Source organism: Chionomys nivalis, chromosome 6, assembly GCF_950005125.1.
Source record: "Chionomys nivalis chromosome 6, mChiNiv1.1, whole genome shotgun sequence".
In the NCBI taxonomy this organism is placed as follows: domain Eukaryota; kingdom Metazoa; phylum Chordata; class Mammalia; order Rodentia; family Cricetidae; genus Chionomys; species Chionomys nivalis.
Genome location: NC_080091.1, coordinates 65,927,758 through 65,946,480, shown reverse-complemented (window position 1 = coordinate 65,946,480; position 18,723 = coordinate 65,927,758). Strand labels below are relative to the sequence as shown.

The 18,723-nt window shown below is 46.1% G+C and overlaps 1 protein-coding gene across 1 annotated transcript in view; it reads left to right on the top strand.

Moving 5' to 3' along the window:
* Rell1 (RELT like 1) overlaps positions 1-18,723 on the top strand; it is a 58,196-nt gene that overhangs the window by 14,648 nt on the left and 24,825 nt on the right. Inside the window, exon 2 of the mRNA XM_057772032.1 lies at positions 17,881-18,108. Within this exon, the coding sequence (XP_057628015.1) occupies positions 17,881-18,108 (228 nt within the window). The remainder of the gene's footprint in view (positions 1-17,880; positions 18,109-18,723) is intronic.

The following is an 18,723-nucleotide window of genomic DNA, read 5'->3' as shown; positions in this document are numbered from 1 at the left end:
CTGCTGTGGCTCTGCCTTGCGTGGGAGCCTGCCTGCTGTGGCTCTGCCCTGCATGGGAGCCTGCTATAGCTCTGTCTTGCATGGGAGCCTGTCTGCTGTGGTTCTGCCTTGCGTGGGAGCCTGCTGAGGCTCTGCTCTGCATGGGAGCCTGCCTGCTATAGCTCTGTCTTGAATGGGAGCCTGCCTGCTATAGCTCTGTCTTGCGTGGGAGCCTGCCTGCTGTGGTTCTGCCTTGCATGGGAGCCTGCTGTTGCTGTGGCCCTGCCCTGCGTGAGAGGCTGCCTGCTGTAGCTCTGTCTTGCGTGGGAGCCTGCCTGCTGTGGCTCTGCACCGTGCTCCTGAGTGGCCACCATGGCTCATGGCCCTGTACTGCTTATTGTGAATCTCCTTAGCCTGCCCTGTTGCATAGCAGCACCCATGGCTGCTGTTCCCTCACATCAAGGACTCTTATTTTCCTTACCTCACACGGAACAATGCCCCCTCTAGTCAGGCCTCTGACTTCATTGTCTTTCTCTGTCTGGCTTTGTACGTCTGTAACTGCTGCTAATAGCCATCAACAATGAGCACAGGCTGTATAAAGCCAGATTAGTCTTAGAGAATAATCAGCAGCATTTCAACTTTAGTTCACATTTTATGGCTGAGGAAACTGAGGCACAGAGATGTTTATCAGCTTGCCCTGGAGCAATTTGAAGATAATGCAAACAAAGAATTGGTTTCTGCTTTGCCTTCTTGCCCTGCTGAGGAGCAGCTTTGGCTCAGAATCTCAGTCTTGCCTGCTATCATCCTGGGTTCAAGTCTCTATCCAACTTTACCCTAGAGGAGCCATTGACTCCAATGCTTTATTCTTTATGTTTCCCTTTCTAGATGGGTTTAATAATAGCAGCTATTGGCTGGCCATCTAGTGGCTAGTAAGTGGTAGAGTTCTAGCAAGCCCCTGGGTTCTTTGCCTGCTACAAAAGAACAAAACCAGGCAGATCAATAAAAGACCCCACACTAAATAATAACTTTGGCCAAGGAAGATAAAGTGCTTGCTGTGTGAGCATGAGGACCCAAGTTTGGATCCCTAGCACCCACCTATATAACCAGCCATGTACTGCATAACTGTAGTTCCATTTTGTGTGCATGTTTTGTGTGTGTGTGTGTGTGCGTGCGTGTGCACACTCATGCGCATGAGTGTGCATGTGCATGTCACAGAGAAGATGGAGACAGGAGAATCTGCGGGGTGTGCTGGCTAGTCATTCTAGCCAGTCAGTGAGCTTCCTTTCAATGAGAGAGCCTGTCTCAGAACACAGGGAGAGCACAATTGGAGAAGACACGTGATACTGATCTCTGGCGCCCACAGGCACACACGTGCTTGTGCACATGTGCAACATACACACTCAATACTAACATCTGTCTCAGAGCTGTGGGCATTAGAGGAAATTAACGTAAGTAAAACCCCTGAAGTGTCACTGAAGTTGGGTTGCATTTAGCACTTGGTAGCAAAGTATCTGAGCATCCCAGAGACTCGGGGGGAGCATGGCAACTGCAGCTCCTAGAACATCCTGGGGATGAGAATGTCCCTGTCCCACTGATGGGGGAGCTGGGCCAACACCTTTGGGAAGCCTTATTTCCCTGCGTGGTTAGTTCCTGCTCTGTTCCTTGCTTGCTGGAAAGATTTGGCTGACCTTTCAACCCTGGCAGGAATGTTGTACACAGAAGCCAGGTATCCAGCTCCCCAAGGACTGGTCCTCTGGGTCAGCTCCCCTCTATCAGTCTCAGGGGAGTCACTGATTTGTTTAGGAATCCCTAATGCTCCCCTCCTGAGGAAATGGGCCGTCTGGACCTGTCTTCTGCTTCCTGTTTGATTGCTTTCTTCTGGCTTGTACTACTTGGCCTTCTTGCTGTAGTTTAAGTAATTTCCAGCCTAGTCTTGCCTGACTTCTTGAAAGGAACATGAGCTGTTGGTTAGGATGGTAGCCTTCTGAAATGTGGGCACTGGCCATTGGCGAAGTTACATAAGCTTGGATTTAGTGTCCCTGTAGGGACCTGGCGAGATGCAGAGCCGGAGTCCTGTGACCATCAAGTTGAGCGCCAGCCCCCGAAGCTGGATTAGAAAGAAATGTGCTACTATTTGTAGCCTTCTTTTGCATCCTTGCAGACTGGAACTTTCTGTTGGTGTGGATGAGGCCAGAGCATCCATTGTTCTGCTGTCTTTCAGGAAAGGCTGCTGGACCAGTGTGCACGGCTTCAGGGTTAGCAGTTGTTCAGCTTTGAACACAACCTGCTTATTTATGTCTTTGGGAACCACTGGCGTTTGGCAAGTGGAGCCTAATTACACCAAACCCAACTAAGATCGAAACAAAAGTGCCTGTCAAGTTAGAGTGGTGTCGATGTGTACCGTGGGTGATCTGGGAGCCCTTCTCAAAGAATGGCTCTGCTGTCACAGACTGCATGCGGCTGGGGTTCAGGGTGTCCTCACTGTATCCCAGAAGCTGTAACTGACACCTTCCCTCCACCTGGCACTCAGAAGCGTAAGGCTTAAGATGAAGGGTTCTTTTGACTTCTGTGCCCCATTTGTGCTTGGTCCCTTTGACCAGTGTCTCTCTCTGTGGGGCATCTCTGTGGGCTCTGCTGGTGCGCTGAGTGGGTGGGGAAGGGGACAAACTGTCCGTCCTTTGCTGTTTCTGCTGCTCTTGTCTTTCTGTCATTACCACTGTGATGCAGGGAAGGCTATGATTTACTTACCAAATGAGGAGATGGGTAATCACTGGCTAGCTCCTTTCCGCTGTGGAGTCTAGGTCTAGTTTCGAATGTGGAAGTGCACTGGACAGCACCATGTGAACTGGGTGGGATCATTCATATCTTGCACAATGTGTTTCTAGCTATTGTGTGTGACTGTGTTTTACGGCCATCTTTTCCACCCTTCCCGCTTGTCTTCCCTCCAAAAAGAGTTTTAAATGTCATGCTCATGTAGACATGAGCCTACAAGTCATGTCTGTAGCAACCACTGCATACAATCCAGGTGTAGTAGTTTGTGACACGTGGGGACGGACGTGTGTCAGTAGATGAGACAAGCTCCTCTGATCTCGTTGCCTTTGTAAGGGTGTGAAGAAGTGCATGAGATCTGTGCTTCTGAGTGACCTTCGGCTTTTCATAGTTAATGTTGGAGGTTTTGATGATGCTGAGTTGTTGAGGAATGCTGTCAGTACAGTACCGTATCCTCATAGCTAACTTGTCATTAAGAAGATTTTTTACATTGAAGGAAGATGCATGTATGTGTGGATAATACATATTGAGGTCATTTGGAGGGAGACACCTCTCAGCCACCTGGAGAAGGTACAGGGGCGGCACGTGATGTTTTAGGCTACAGGCCATCTTTGGATTGGTGGGTAAAGGTGTAGCCCACCCGTTTGTTTTTTTAAGTTTTTTTTTTTTTTTATGTGTATAGTAGTGTTTTGCCAACATACTGTGTGTGTTCGGTGCTCACGGAGGGCAGAAGAGGGAACTGGATCTCCTGGAACTGAGTTTCAGATGGTTGTGAGCTGCCCTGATGTTGTTGGGAACCAAACCTGGGTCTTCTGAAAGGGTAGCAAGTGTTCTTAGCCATGGAGCCACCTCTACACGCAAACCGCGAAGTTATTGAAAGGCGTGTGAGGAATAAAGGCAGAGACTAGCCCTGCTGTACAGGCATGTAATGCATTACTTGAATTGCTCAGGTGGTTTACAGTGAAAGTTTCTCTCCACCTCTACTCCGGCGTCCCAGGCCTGTCCTAGAAGACAGCCGGTGTTGCCAAGAGCTAAAGATGTACAAACATCCTCCTCTGCACAGCATTGAAAACAGCTAAATGGAGGTGGGCAGGCAAGCAGACATGGGGACAGGAAGAAAGAAAGGTGCCATTCCCAGCCCTGATGTCATTCTGGCCACTTGGAGTTCCTCTGGGACTCCTCAGCCTTCTCTGCCTTAGAGGCATGGTAATGGCTTCCTGGCCTGTGTGCCAGAGCGGAAGTGTGGTAAATTGACCATGCCCCATTTCAGGTGTTGTGTCCTGAATGCTAGCCATTGTTTGAGGTAGGCTTGAAGATTCCCGAGGAGTCCAGAACTTAAGCAAGTGATCTCCCCAGATCTCCTGGGATCCTGGAGTTAATCCCTTCCCAAGGAGTAGCTAGGGGTAGGGTCAACCGCTGTTGTCTGTTCCTTTAAGGGACTTGTTTGGTCAGGGAGTTCTGTGGCATTAAGGTATGACCTCCAGTGTTAGAGAATGCTGGGGACTTTCTTAGACTCTAAAATCACACCCCTAACCGTAGTTTAAATTGAAACCAGGGATGGCAAATATTTAGTTTTTCTTTTTTTTAAATTGACGTCACCTCAGTTTCAGTCCTTTGATCTGGGAGTGATCTGTGGTTCGAAGTGATTCTGCTTTGTCCCCAGCCTCCGTCCTGTAGAGATGTTTGTTCCTCCTTAGCCCATCAGGTAGGTCTACTATTAGCTGTGCTTCTTTCTGGGTCCTCGGTACTTCCCTTCCCAACCAGTGGTGCTGTACTTCCAGGGGTGCAGGTGTGCTTTAGTGGTCCAGACCCTGACAGTGCTGGTCCCCGCTGGTTCACTGCTTCCACCTGACGGATGCTCACCTCGCCTCTCAGAGGTTTGGGCACAGTAAGGGCAGGTGAGGGGCTGTATGCATTGGGGTGGAGGATTCTGCAGGTAGGTAGGTGCCACACTGTACAGAGGGTGGGGCTCCAGCAGCTGCGCCTCTGTGTAGGAGCTGATCTACAGTTTAAGTGCATTGATATTCAGACTCACGTTCTTCGGTGCTCACACGAATTCACTTGTTCTTGCTATCCATTTTACACCCACCCATTTTTAAACATAACGAATTGGAGTGAAGGCTGCCTTACAGTGCTGGCCCTGAGGCCATGACACAGTTGTACAGGCTCTGTGGCTTTAGCTGTCTCCATAGACACACAGAAATTTTGGGGAATGGTTTTATTTTGTAGAATTTGCGTTAAGTTCCTGTTATAGTATCAGTAATTGATTTTGACTGTACTTGAACTATAACCTTACCAAAGCAGGTGGAGTCTACTAGTTCACAGCTTCTCCTGCTATAGGTAGCGACCCCATGAGGAGTTCCATACTGAATGTGGGTCATGAAAACCACAGCAGCGGTAAAGTGTGGCTCTCCAGGTAGTACTGACGAATGGAAGGGTGGTGTTCTAAGATAAGTTTCCTTATGATTTACTCTATTGTAAGTAAGCGGCTCTTTATATACATACCGAGGGTTGCAGGTAAAAAGGGGTTGCAGATGGGAAAATTTAAGAGATCATGAGGTTCTGCCTGGTAAGTGTTGGTAACAAATTCTGGAACTATGGAGGCTTGTGAGGGACAGAATGGATTGTTACATTTGAGTTTCTGATTTAGGGTTTCAGGACTTGGGGTGTTTTGTGTTTGTTTTTGTCTTGTTTTTTCGAGACAGGGTCCTAACTAGCTTGGCACTTGCTTTGTAGAACAGGCTGATCTCCAACTTCTAGTGATGCTTCAGCTTCCCACATGCTGGGATTAAAGGTGGTGTACTGCCCAAACCAGGCTGCTTGCCAGTGTTTTGTTTTAAACTATGAGATCTCAAGCAAGTATCCCCCCTTATCTGAACCTCTATTTCTTCTCTTGTGAAGTAGCACTGTTGAGTCCGGGCACTGTGCAAAGATGGAGGACAGACCACCAAAGTCTATTAAACCAGAAGCAAGCTTTATTCCAGAATAAGAAAAAAAAAAATATCAGCTATCTATAGCTGTGAGCACAGTCAGAGATCGGTGTGGTCTTCTGTAGCTGTGGCATTGGGGCTGGTTTTGGGGCTCCTCTTATAGTAAAATCAAGCGCCAGGTGTGGGTCAAAGGGCTTTTACAGCCTCAGGCTTAAAGTCACATTACATTTTAAGTTTTACAAGTGATAGGATGTTAGAATATTAGCTTAGAATGTGAAAGCCTGTGACTGTCACAGCCGCTTTTCACTGTCTTTGAAAGAATGCAAGGTAGAGAGTAGAGTCACATAAGGGACAGTTAAAAATTAAGGGACTACAAGCAGAGGGTCCCATTGAGGCAACAGTTAGAAGCTAACCTTTGTCCCCAGTACCTGCCTAGCTGGGAAGCTGGGGCAGGAGACAATTGTTACAAGTTTACCTCTGTCCACATGGTTGCTGGGATATCTGCTCTTAAAGCAGACAGTGTTTGTTAAACGTTAAAAGTGGCCCCAGCTTTGTTCATTTATTTTCCCCAAAATGTGTTTGGGCTTACAGCTTTATATTTCTATATTCCTAGACCGACCCTTCATTTCTACATTTTTTTTTTCTGGACTCTGGCACTTGCCTCAGATCTAACATTATGCTCGAAGTCCATTGGAGATGCGGCTTAAACTCTGAATGCTGTGGCTCTCCCTATCCAAGCTCTAATCACGTCTGTTAATATTTGTGTGGCAAGTTAGTCAGGTCAGTACTGCCTTTCCCACGGAATGCTTTTGTAAGATTGCACTCTGTTATGAAGGGAGATGTAAAGATTTGGTGTTTGAGGGCCTCCGGCTTGGCCTTGTGGACGTGGAGTACGGGCTTGTGTCTCTGATAGCAGGAACCCAGAGAATCATGGATGGATGGGGGTGGAGAAAGCTGTTAAGTTGTGAGATTCTGAGACAGAAGTGTCTTGTTGATTGTCACAGAGGTGACTGCTGGTAAAGGTGCACAAGAAAACCCTCTTCAGTCCGTTTCTATAAATAATTGTTCTTGGGCACTGTGTTTGGAGGGCTAGCTGACAGAATGTGTGTTGGGGAGGGGTCCCCTTCCCATCCCCTGTGGATGGCTATGGCACTGAACTTCAGAATGCATACCAGTGCAGGACAAGCGGGAGATGCTATTGGAGCCCTTGGAGCGCGGGCTTCCTCATTGCCTTGATTGGCCAGAGCTGGACTGGAACTGGTTACAGGGGCCCCTTGTCTGGCATCTCTGGTTTCTGCTAACTCTTCCCCATTATTTTTGAAGCCCTTTGACTATGCCTGATCGCCTCTAGGAATGCCACTTCTGTCTCATTCTGTCTCAGCTTCCCCGGCCAGCTGGAAATACAGGTATACTTTGGAAAGAGTAGAAAATTGCTTTTGGCATTTTAGGGTGATGTACAGCCCTCACCCTTTCTCACTTCCGCACGTCTTCGGTCATTCTCCCTTCCCATCTCTTTTATAATCTGCTCATCAGGCTCTGGGCCAAACAGGGAGACACAGTGAGCCCTTAGAGGACCATGAATTAGCTAAAGCTGGCCAGGCCTGGGGGAAAACCCTAACAATATTGATATACGCTGGTCTTTGTTGGGCAGTATTTGTTGTGGATGGGATCACCTTCGAGGTCAGGGCAGAGAAGGCCTGCTTGTCTTGTTCCAGGCACTACAGGTTCTTAAGGTGGGGTGGTGGCCTATTCTTGGAGACACAGCAAGGCTGTGAGGTCCCCAGAATATAGGTTGGGCCATGATTGGGGTTGGGAGAATGGAGATTGGGGACACAGTGGGGGTCCTTCATTTGGAAAACTGCTTTATTGTTGACAAAATGGGTTATGGTTCTCCAGACACACCCTCTTTCTTGCTATCCTAACTGGAACCCAAGCTCTGAGTCTTTAAACCAAGTTGTGAATAGCATGTGATGAAGCAGGACAGCATCCAACATGTTAGCAGAAAATGGCTGAGACAATGAAATATTGTTGAAATTACTAAAACTTAAGGAAGTTGGTCTTGGCTGAGGCTCTCTGAGCCCTTTGTTGATACAGACACTGAGGGTAACAAGAAGCCTGAAGGAACTGGTAGGATCTGACTGGTTCAATCCAGGCATTGCCACTTCCTCAATAGCCCTGTGATCTGGGAACTTCCCTCAATTTCCTGTGCCTCAGTTTCCCAATCTGGAACTTGAGGATCATAGCCTTCTGCATGATGTTAATAAGCTAGGCTTATTGTGCAGAGTCACTCAGTGCTTAGTATGATGCTGGTTTGGATTGCCCAGCATTGAAGTGGATAGTGGTGAGATGCCCCCCTGGAGCTGCCTCACCTCACCTCTTCCCTTCCTTGCCTTAGCTCCACCGCCTTTCCATTTTCACCCCAACTGCTTGTCCTCCTCCTCCTGGGCCTTGCAGCCTGCGCTGTATGCCTTTGGTGGGTCTGCATACACAGAAAGACAGACAGTGCTCGCCCCGCACACGTGCCCTTAATGCCTGCTTTTCACCGGCTTCTCCCATTCCTTACCCCTTCTGCTGAGCCTGCTCTCTCTCTAAGTCCCTCCGCTCCGCCCTCTCCTTACATGCTGTTGCTTCTTATGTAATAGAAAATTTGAGGATTTCATCCACCTGTTGCCTTGGCTCCTTCCACTTACCTTAGGGTCCCTCGGGAAGAAATAGCTCTTCCTGTTTAAGTCTTTGATCATTTTCTCTGCCTGGCAATCATTCATCTCAAGTTCAACACTCCATATCCCCCGCCCGCTTCCTTTAATATACTAAGAAATGCTGCTGTGTTTTGAGTAGGTCCCAGATGTTCCTGTGTTGGGGAGGGTGGACCTCCTGGTGTTGGAGTGGAGCCCCTGTGAGTGGAAGGAAGGCTAGCCTGAGCCATTTCCTGCTGCCACGAGACCATTAGTTATGGTAGACCATTGGCGGGGCTGCCTCAGTGCTCCCTTTCCTGCATTTGAGCCCCCCCCCCCCCGCCCCGCCTCTCACCAGAGTTACAGGAGACTTGCACCACCAAGTGCCAGTTCTTGGATTTGCTGCCTCCAAGAACCTTTAGCCAAATTAACCTACTTTTCCTACAAATAACCAAATTTTAGGTTCTATTGTCTTTAGTGACACATGCAAAGGACCCTCACTATGGATTCTTCTATTGAAAAATAAAAATCTCCAGAGAAAGGGTTCCCACATTTACCCACAGTGCGACTCCTCTCCCACTGCGCTTGCTCACGTTGTGCTCTGGAAAGAGCAAACCATGCTCACTCTTCAGTTCCTCCCCTCATCCTTGGCACCGCTGTCCCCAGCCACCACAAAGACCTCCTGTGCTTTGCTCTGTCTTCTTTTGGCTTATTTTTCCTCAATCAATTTTAGTTTAGGTTTTGTTTTGTTTATTTACATGTTTATTTACTTTTAGTTTTTCACAGAAGGGTTTTCCTGTGTATCACGGGTTGTCCTGGAACTCACTCTGTAGACCAAGCTGGCCTCGAATTCAGAGATCCATCTGTCTTTGCATCCTGAGTTCTGGGATTAAAGGCATGCATCACCATGCTTGACATTGCTTTAAAAAGAATGTTTTACTTCAAGAAACTACTAAGAAATAGGGAGTAAAATCCAGTAAGAGGGAAGTTAAAAGATTTCACACCAATTCCAAATTACTAATGAAAAGTTTCTCATGTGTTCAGGGAAATTTGTGTGATCTGATCTGCCTGTGGTCCTCAAAGATCTCTTCTTAACCATTTTTCTTTTTTTCAGGTGCCCGCCCGCCCTCCCTCCCTCCCTCCCCTCTCCTCCCTCCTCTGTAAGAATGCTTAATATGTGTTCCTCCTCTCAATAAATGAACTACACAGTATAGTACTGTCAGACTTATTTATCTTGTATAATCGGCACCCTATACCCTCTGTACAGGAACCATTCCTATCCCCCTCCCCCAGCCCTGTCTGCTTTCTCTTTCTAGGACTCTGACCACAGCAGTCCCTGCGTGCCACGGTTTTGCTCTTTGTGGTTTTAGTTGCCCACGATCAGCTGTGGTTCAAAAATATTAAATAGAAAATTACAGAAATGCAATATTTGTACCCGTTTAGTTGTGCATGGAGGCTTAGCGCCATGAAGCCCGGAGCCATCCTGCTCCTTCCTGCTCTTTCCAGCTTGTGACATGAATCATCCCTTTGTCCAGGGTTCCATGCTGCTGGCTGCCAACCTGTCAGGAGCCATCTCGGTCATCAGACTGACTTTGTATAATGTCCCCAGAGTGCAAGGACACTGGCAATTTTTTTTCCATTATTTCCTAAAACTTCTATTTATTTATTTATTAAAGATTTCTGCCTCCTCCCCGCCACCGCCTCCCATTTCCCTCCCTCTCCCCCGATCAAGTCCCCCTCCCTCGTCAGCCCAAAGAGCAATCAGGGTTCCCTGCCCTGTGGGAAGTCCAAGGACCCCCCACCTCCATCCAGGTCTAGTAAGGTGAGCATCCAAACTGCCTAGGCTTCCACAAAGCCAGTACGTGCAGTAGGATAAAAAACCCATTGCCATTGTTCTTGAGTTCTCAGTAGTCCTCATTGTCCGCTATGTTCGGCGAGTGAGGTAAGCATGGCAATTTTGATATGTTAAAGAGAAGCCATAAAAGGGCTTCTTCTACGTGAAAAGTTGAAAGTATGGTAAGAGAAGATTGGGGGCGTGTCTTGGTCACGATGTGAAGAAACACCATGACCAAGGCAACTCTTTTAATCGGGAGCCTGCTTACAGTTTCAGAGGCTCAGTCCGTTATCCTCATGGCAGAGAGCATGACAGTCGTATTGCGCTAGAGCAGTAGTTGGAAGCTGTACATCAGACCTACAGATGGGGCGACAAAGACACTGGGCTCTCCTACAAAGCCACACCTCCTAATCCTTCTAAGTCGTCAAGCAATTCCACTCCCTAGCTGTCGAATATACGAGCTTTTGGGGGTGGGGCATTCTCATTCAAACCACCACAGGGCGCATTCATGTAACTTTTATTCTCAGTTTTAAAGCTACGCTGCGTCATCTCAGCTATGTACATAAAGGAAAGAACATGGTAGGGGCTGGGTACTCCTGTTGGCTTCAGGCATCCACAGGATGGGGGTCTAGAGTAAATCCCCTACAGATAAGTGGGGATTGCGTATTTTAGTCATTTCATATAAGTGATGCCATATAATATTTGTCCTTCTGCAACTGACTCAGTGCAACATCCTCAAGGCGCATCTATGCTATAAAGAAGGGTCGTTTCCCTCTCTTATAGAGCCGAGTGGTAGTCCATTGTGTTTCTTTATCCGCTTGTCCATCAGAGACATTTCTGTTACTGCCCTACCGGGTCTTCAGTGACCATGGAAAGCAGATGGTCCTCAAGGTGCTTAATTAATTCTTCTGGATATAAACAGAGTTGTAAGAGTTTTTGAGTCAAGTGACAGTTTTATTTTTCATTTTAAGTTTTTTGGAGGAACCTCTGTAGTGTTTTTATTTTTTTCTTTTCGTTTTCCTCCTTCTTTAGTTTCTCTTGCGGTACCTGCCACTCATGGCACCTAGAAAGTGCTCCACTGCATCCCAGCATGGGAACATGGTTCCTTTTGCCAAGCTCTTCATGGAGCAGACTCAGTGGCTCAGTGTTGTCTCCTTCCCACAGCTTCTAGGTCTGTGTTTTTCTTAGCCCATTTTGTGCCAGTATGGCTGTACCATGGGCTAGGTAATTTGCAAACCGTATTTGTTTATTTGTTTACAGGAATTGACATCTGGTGAGGGCCTTCATGAAAGAGCATGCTTGGGACAGAGAAGGAGGTTGGAGGCCAAACTTAGCCTCTCATCAGGAACCCGTGATAACTGACCCACTCCTGGATAACTAACCTGCTCTTGGATAACTAACTCATGATACCTAACCCACTCCTGGATAACTAACCTGTTCTTGAATAACTAACTCATGATAACTAACCCACTCCTGGATAACTAACCTGCTTTTGGATAACTAACTCATGATAACTAACCCACTCCTGGATAACTAACCTGCTTTTGGATAACTAACTCATGATAACTAATCCACTCCTGGATAAGTAACCTCCCTTGGGATAACTAACTCTCGTGATAACCAGCCCATTCCCAGGATAAGGGTATTCATATATCAGGCTGGAGCCCTTCTGGCCTAATCCTTTCCTAAAGACCTACTTCTTCATATTGTTATAGTGGCAATTAATATCAGGGTGGTACTCAAGCCAATACCACTATTGAGAATTCAACATATGAATTTGAGAGATGTCATAACGAGACTTCATGTCTGACACCAAACAGAATCACCTTTCTCCAGTAATCCCCGTCTTGGGTGCCATCTGTATCTCGTTCATGCCCTCTGTCACCCTAGGGCCCAAGAAACTACAGAAACTACATGTAAGATTTGACATTAGAATCATCTGTCAGAGATTTATTATTACTATTTTGGCAATTACCACTTTGGAAGGACTTCCTGGAAGTGATGAGTGGTAGGTTCTGAAAGAGAAAAATTGAAATGGAAGGAAAGGGAAATGAAAAATGAAAAAAAAAAACCAGTATAGACATTCCAAAAAACAAAAAAGGCAATTTATATTTTAGGAAATTGCAGTTAAAACATGGAGAATAAAATTTAATCTCATTGTTTCACTAGAATCATTTAATCTCTGGTCTTTATTTTGATACTTTAATATATATATATATATATTAATTTTACTAATTAGATTGAGTGCAACTAAGACATTGACCCCAACTTTGGACATTCAATATTGGACTGTTTGAGTTTTGCTGTGTCTTCTCTGAACTTTTATGAGTGCTTAAAATGTGCACGCTGTTCCATCAGATATCTAATGGGTGATTGTAAGCTCTTCCTGTCAAACATGTAGGTGTTGCTGTTATTTGATCTAGATCAATAAAACTCTGGCAATCAGTAATTCTGACATGATTCAGCTTAAGGCAATAGAAAGTTGGTGTAGGAGAATTGTCTGTATTCTGTCAATCATGTTTTGAATAAACATTGATTGGCAAGGCAGGAAGTATAGGCGGGTCACCCAGACAGGAAGTAGAGGCAGGGCGATGAGAACAGGAGAATGCTAGGAAGGAGGAAGCCCATTCCTCCCAGTTCAGCTCAGATCACCCAAGAAGCAACATGTGACCTGCCCCATTGTGAAAGGTACTGAGCCATGTGGCTAGCATAGATAAGAACAATGGGTTAATGTAAGCTACAAGAGCTAATAAGAAGACTGAGCTAATGGGCCAGTCAGTTTATAACCTAATGTAGACTCTGTGATTTTCTTTGGGACTTGCTGGCTGTGGGGACCAGGCAGGACAGAAAACCCAACAAGCCGGCCCTCATGTTACAGAAAGTTTTTAAAAATAACATTTTAAGCTTATGTTTTGAAAATTTCATACATTCATACAATGTGTTTCTGAGATCATACCCATCCACCACTACCTCTCCAGACAATGAATTTATTAGTTAATTGAAAGAAAGATAACCCTATACCAATTAAATGGTGCTTTCTGCACCATTCACTCTTACTTACTGTTAATTAATAGTTACTGTGCTACAAGTTATGCTTCACAGGTAGGTCACAGTGGTTTCTAGCCAATACTTTTTTGTTGTTGTTGTTGTTAACACTTCCTTGTAAGTCTCAAATGTTGAAGAGCAAACAGAACTTTCTGTAGTGATGGGAATGCTCATTATCTGAGCTGCACCAGAGGACAGCAAACAGCCCCGTGACAGGTGCACTCTTGAGCTGAGCTAATACAATCAAGGAACAGAACGTTCATTTGCCTTCAGTTCACCTTTAAGTAGCTTCATGTGGCTGGTGGCTACTTTTCCAGGTACTGCCAGCCAGTAATGGCCACGACACATCTTCAACAGTGCTTACATTCTGAGTTTTTTTTACATGTTAATGTAGCTAATCCTCTCAGTGACTTCATGGGGTAGAGCTTCTGCTTGTTGTTGCTACAAACAAATTACTCCAAGCTTAGTGTCTTAGCACACACTGACTGGTGTAAGAATCTACAGTCTGGGCAGTGTCCATGTGGACAGCTCATCTTTGCTCCGTGTAGCATCTCTGCAGCCCCTAGCTACAGGACCCACTTCCAAGCCAGCTTGTTTACTGGGGGCAAGGTGATGCCTGTTGCTGGTCTCTTTGCGCAGACAGGTTGGGCTCTGTACAGCGTGAGTGCCAAAAGCAGATGCCTAAAGATAGAGGAAGATATAGGAAGTAAGTCAGTTCCTTAGACACAGACAAGGTGCAAAGTCCAACAAATTCTGAATCAAAGGTGAGGATTTTAAGGAGAGGAGATGGTGGCCACACCTGTCAGCGAGGGTGGCATCTAAAAATGGGCTGTGTTTGAGGATCATGGAGGGTACAATCAGCGCTTAGCTTGTTTTGAGACGGGCTCTTGTCTGTTTCAGTTCTTCTCAGTGTTGGCATTATAGTTGTGTGCCACCGTGCCCGGCTCAGCTGCAGTCACTAATTCCATTTTACAGATGAGGGAACCAAGCGTTGATTGTTTACATTTTACTCATTGAAGATGAGATTTCTAAGTGGCTGAGCCGTTCCATCCCCCAGATAGCCTGGCCCTTTAACTTCAGTGATTGCATCTCTAGGATGGCATGGCATGGCTCTTCCCATCTGCAGCTTTAGTAGATGAGTCTTGTTTGCGACTCACCCATCTCTGTACATACAGTGAGAGGTTACAAGTGCCAAGTGCACAGTGAAGACTCATTTTCAGCCACGGCTCAGGAGTCAGAGATGCTGCTTGACCCCAGATCTGAGCCCCACCGCTCTTTCCCTGCTCCCAACGCTAGCTGACCCTTACCTTCTGACTGAAACAGGCAGTGACTGAGGAAGCTGTGTGGTCTTCAGATGTTCCTGTGTCTTGAAATGTGTGGTAGGAGGAGGAAGGAAGCAAGCAAGCAACCAACCAGGCTTACTCATAACTGTAAAGAAGTTAGATAAATGTTTCTGGTTTTGTACATATCTGTGCATCATATATAGATATAGACATACTTTCTGAGATCCGCATTGCTTAGTGATAGGAGACCTCATCAGACAACAGTATACTTCCATAAACTTAGATGGTGCAGCCTTCTGTCACTTACACGATACAGTCTAGACCCCAGGCTATAAACTTATACAACATATTACCCTAATGAATCCTTCAGACAGTGGTATGTGTGTATCTAACTGCAAAAAGAGCAGCTTAACAAAAAAGGGAATATTAAAATTGTATTATAATCTGTGAGGTCTTTATTATATGTCCAGTGTATTGTTATGAAAATTCAGGTGCAGTGTGTGTGTGTGTGTTTGAATGAGAAATAAGAAAAAATATGCTATTTCAGATTCTGGAGGTTGCCTAATAAAGTAATGAATGCAACCATTTACAGTCCGAAGAAACCAGCAATTTCCCTTACTGCTCAAAGATAATGGAATTTCCCTGTGAGAGAGAAGTAGTTTCTTTGTTTCATGGACTCCGGTTTGCAAAATGATGCACTTTGAAACTGTTGGCTGCAGTCATGGCCTGTGCTCCTAGTCACACCAGGAGTGCATACAGTCACACTCACACAACACTCGTCCTCGCCAGCGTGTTCTTGAGAAGGCTGCCTTTCTGATTTTGGGGTTTCTTTTGCAGGGTAGGTGACGCTTTCTCTGCAGGAAGCTTCATTTTTATCACATCAGAGTCTGAGCTGAGACTTCATTTCAGCCAAATGCTGCACCTCCTTTCGTTTGCTTTTTGTTTTTCTGGGGCAGTGTTCAGCCAGAGGTAGCAGGGACAAAGATTAAGCTCCACTCTATACTGGCAGCATCTTGATCCTGTTGGGGAATATTATTTTAAGGTCTGTGACTTTTTATTTATGCTGCATTTGCTCTGTGAAGCCGTGGTTCTTTGCCTGCTTAAAACACCTGATGGTCCTAATGAAGAGCTGAATGCCCAATAGTGAGCCAGTTGCAAGGACAGACAGGGCTGGCAGGCAGGCAGAGAGTATAAATAGAAGGAGAAACTGGGGGAGGAGACAGAAAGAGCAAGAGAACAGGGAGAGGATGTCAGGGGTCAGCCGGTTAGCCAGGGAGTAAGAAGGAAAGTAAGATATACAGAAATAAGAAAGAAAAAAGCCCAGAAGGAAAAGGTAGTTAGGATAATTTAAGGTAAGAAAAGCTGGCTAGAAACAAGCAAAGCTAAGGCCAAGCATTCATAACTAAGAATAAGCCTCTGTATGTGATTTATTTGGGAGCTGGATAGTGGGGCCCCCCAAAAGCCAAAAGAATAAAACATCACACAACAAATTTCCTTAATCTTTTAGGCACCCCAAATTGATTGATCTTGGCTTTTACACAGAAAAGAATTTCAAGACGAGCTGTAATGAAACAGGCAGAGTTTATTAGAACTTTTAAACAGGAGAGACACTCATAAGAAAGTAACATACAGGAGAGTACGGGTGTGGGCTTCTTACAGGGTCTCCCTTTGTCTTTACAAGAGACACATAGACCACCTGAGTGGGTTTGAAACTATTTTCTTCAAAGGGTTGCATAGGAGGTTCCTGGAGAGAGGTGGTATGGACAGGATTAAGATTAATAAGGTAAAACTGTAGATCATTGGATACAGGAGGTAAGAGTGCTCACTCTATAGAGTTCCTAGTGTTATTTGAGATCCCCTGAAAATAGGAGGGGACCTGAGGACTAGGATTATATATCTTAAGGCTCCCAAGTCTGGCTCTTTGTTATTTCAAAATACAATTATCCATCCATCTATCTATCTACCTATCTGCCTATCTGTCCATCCTGTCACCTGCCCATCCACTCATCCACCCATCATCCATCTGTCCACCCTCTCACCTGCCCATCCACTCATCCACCCATCATCCATCTGTCCACCCTCTCACCTGCCCATCCACTCATCCACCCATCATCCATCTGTCTACCCTCTCACCTGCCCGTCCACCCATCTACCCATCATCCATCCATTCATCCACCCGTATATCAGCAGCTTATACAACAATTGTTGTGCTGCAGTTCTTTCTTCTCGTCTAGGGAGAGGCTTCAGTCAGCCTTTGGAGTGAGGGCCTCCATTTCTCTCTATGTTCTCATTGTCTCTCCATCTATCCCACAGGTTTTCTCTGCAGTCTGTTTTTTCTCTTTCCTGGCCACTTGTCATGATGGTGCCCAGGATTTCTCTGTCTTACTTTCCATAGGCCACATGGCTCTTAGACTGTCCGCCTTTTCAGGCTGCCGCTGGGATAAGTCCATGGATAGATTTAAAAGTGAGCATCATTTTTCCAAACCACACCTTCTCTACAGCTTTCTTTTTCTTGTGGACAGGCCCCTAGTGCTGCCATCTCTCAGCGCACATGAATTCCTTCCATGTGCCCTGATCTGGATGCTACCCTGATGCTGCCTTACTAGCTCCCAGATGGGAATGGACTAGTGTCCTCATCCCTCTTGTCCCAGCTCTCAGCTGCAGCTCTCCACACAGCAGACATGTTATTTAGATCAGCGAATGAACACACGCACGGGCTTCTATTTTTATATTTGGCTAGAAATCTGAGGTCATCCCTGGGCCCCACCCCTCCCTTCTTTGTGCTCTAACTATCTTAGTTCAGTAAATCCTTCTAGAACATAATGCACACGAGGACAAGATGTCTGTCTGTCTGGCTTGGTGTGATGCACTTGTGTCCCTGGGATGTGCCTGACAACGGTAAACATTTGCCTCTGCAGATATACTCGAGTGCGTTTGGCCCATGATAATTGATTTCATCTTCGTAGAAAGATGTGCAGGTAGTGGTAGGGAGCTGCTTTCCTAAGAGGCAGAGAAATTTGGTTGTTAGATCCTTGTTCCTTGTCAGAGTGCTGCTAGAAGTTGGAGTTGGCATTCGCCCCGTAACTACTAAGTGCTAAGCTGACTACCCCTTGCTTGCAGGCATGTTCTGTGTGGGGCACTTCACTAGAATCCTGTGCCTCCTACACCTTCTGTCGTAGAGACCTCATAGTTCAGGAAGTGGTTTGGGATTCGTTCCTCTATAGCCTGTGATCTCACCCTTTGTCCCCTGCATCAGGACCCCCAGACCTGTAGAACCTGCAGCTTTTGGAACACACAGCATTTAATGAACATGTCTCCCGAGGGTCGTCACAAGCTAACATCGCTGTGCATTTCCCTTTCTGCAGACAACACTGGCAGCCATACGTTACACTCCCGAGCAGAGACGACGCCATCGTCACCCACCAACAATGCTGGGAACGGACACCCAGAATATATCGCATATGTGCTTGTCCCCGTGTTCTTCATCATGGGTCTCCTCGGTGTCCTCATCTGCCACTTGCTAAAGAAGAAAGGCTATCGGTGTACGACGGAGGCGGAGCAGGAAGTGGAAGAGGAAAAGGTGGAAAAGATAGGTAAATAACCTTTGCTTTTTTTCCCCTAAATGGGTGGATGAACAGGTACTAGATAAAATCTTCATATATAATTCATTGTTTTAAATGAGGAAAGTGTATTGTCTGTAGCAGTTAGAGTTTGAGCCCTTGCCTACATTTGCTGAATGCTTGTTGAGTATTTACTTCAGCGCCTGGTGCCTGGGCCTCTTATTCTCGCTGTGTTTATTTATTTCTAATTTTATTGACCTTGACTTTAATGAGGAGAGTCTCCACCTTGAAGGGTTATTGTGAAATTTAGAGGCAAGGTGTTTTGGTGATTGGCACCTCTAGCTACTCATAAACCTTAATCCTTGCTGCTACTTACTGAGTAAGAGTCTAATAAGAATGGTAGGAGCATGAAACGGGTCTCATCAGGTCTGTGGTGTTTGTGTTACAGGAGGAGGGGTCCTAGCTAAAATGTGTGAGTGGGTGTAGGCATAGGGCAGTGGGAGGTGCGGCCAGGACGTTTCCACGTGAGTGTCAGGGCGGCTCGCCTTTCCCTGTGCACATACACTGATAGGTAGTGTTGGGGTAAACCCCACAGTGGCTGTTTTCCTCGCTGATACTCCTTTCCAGGCATGCCTTGGGGAGGTTTGC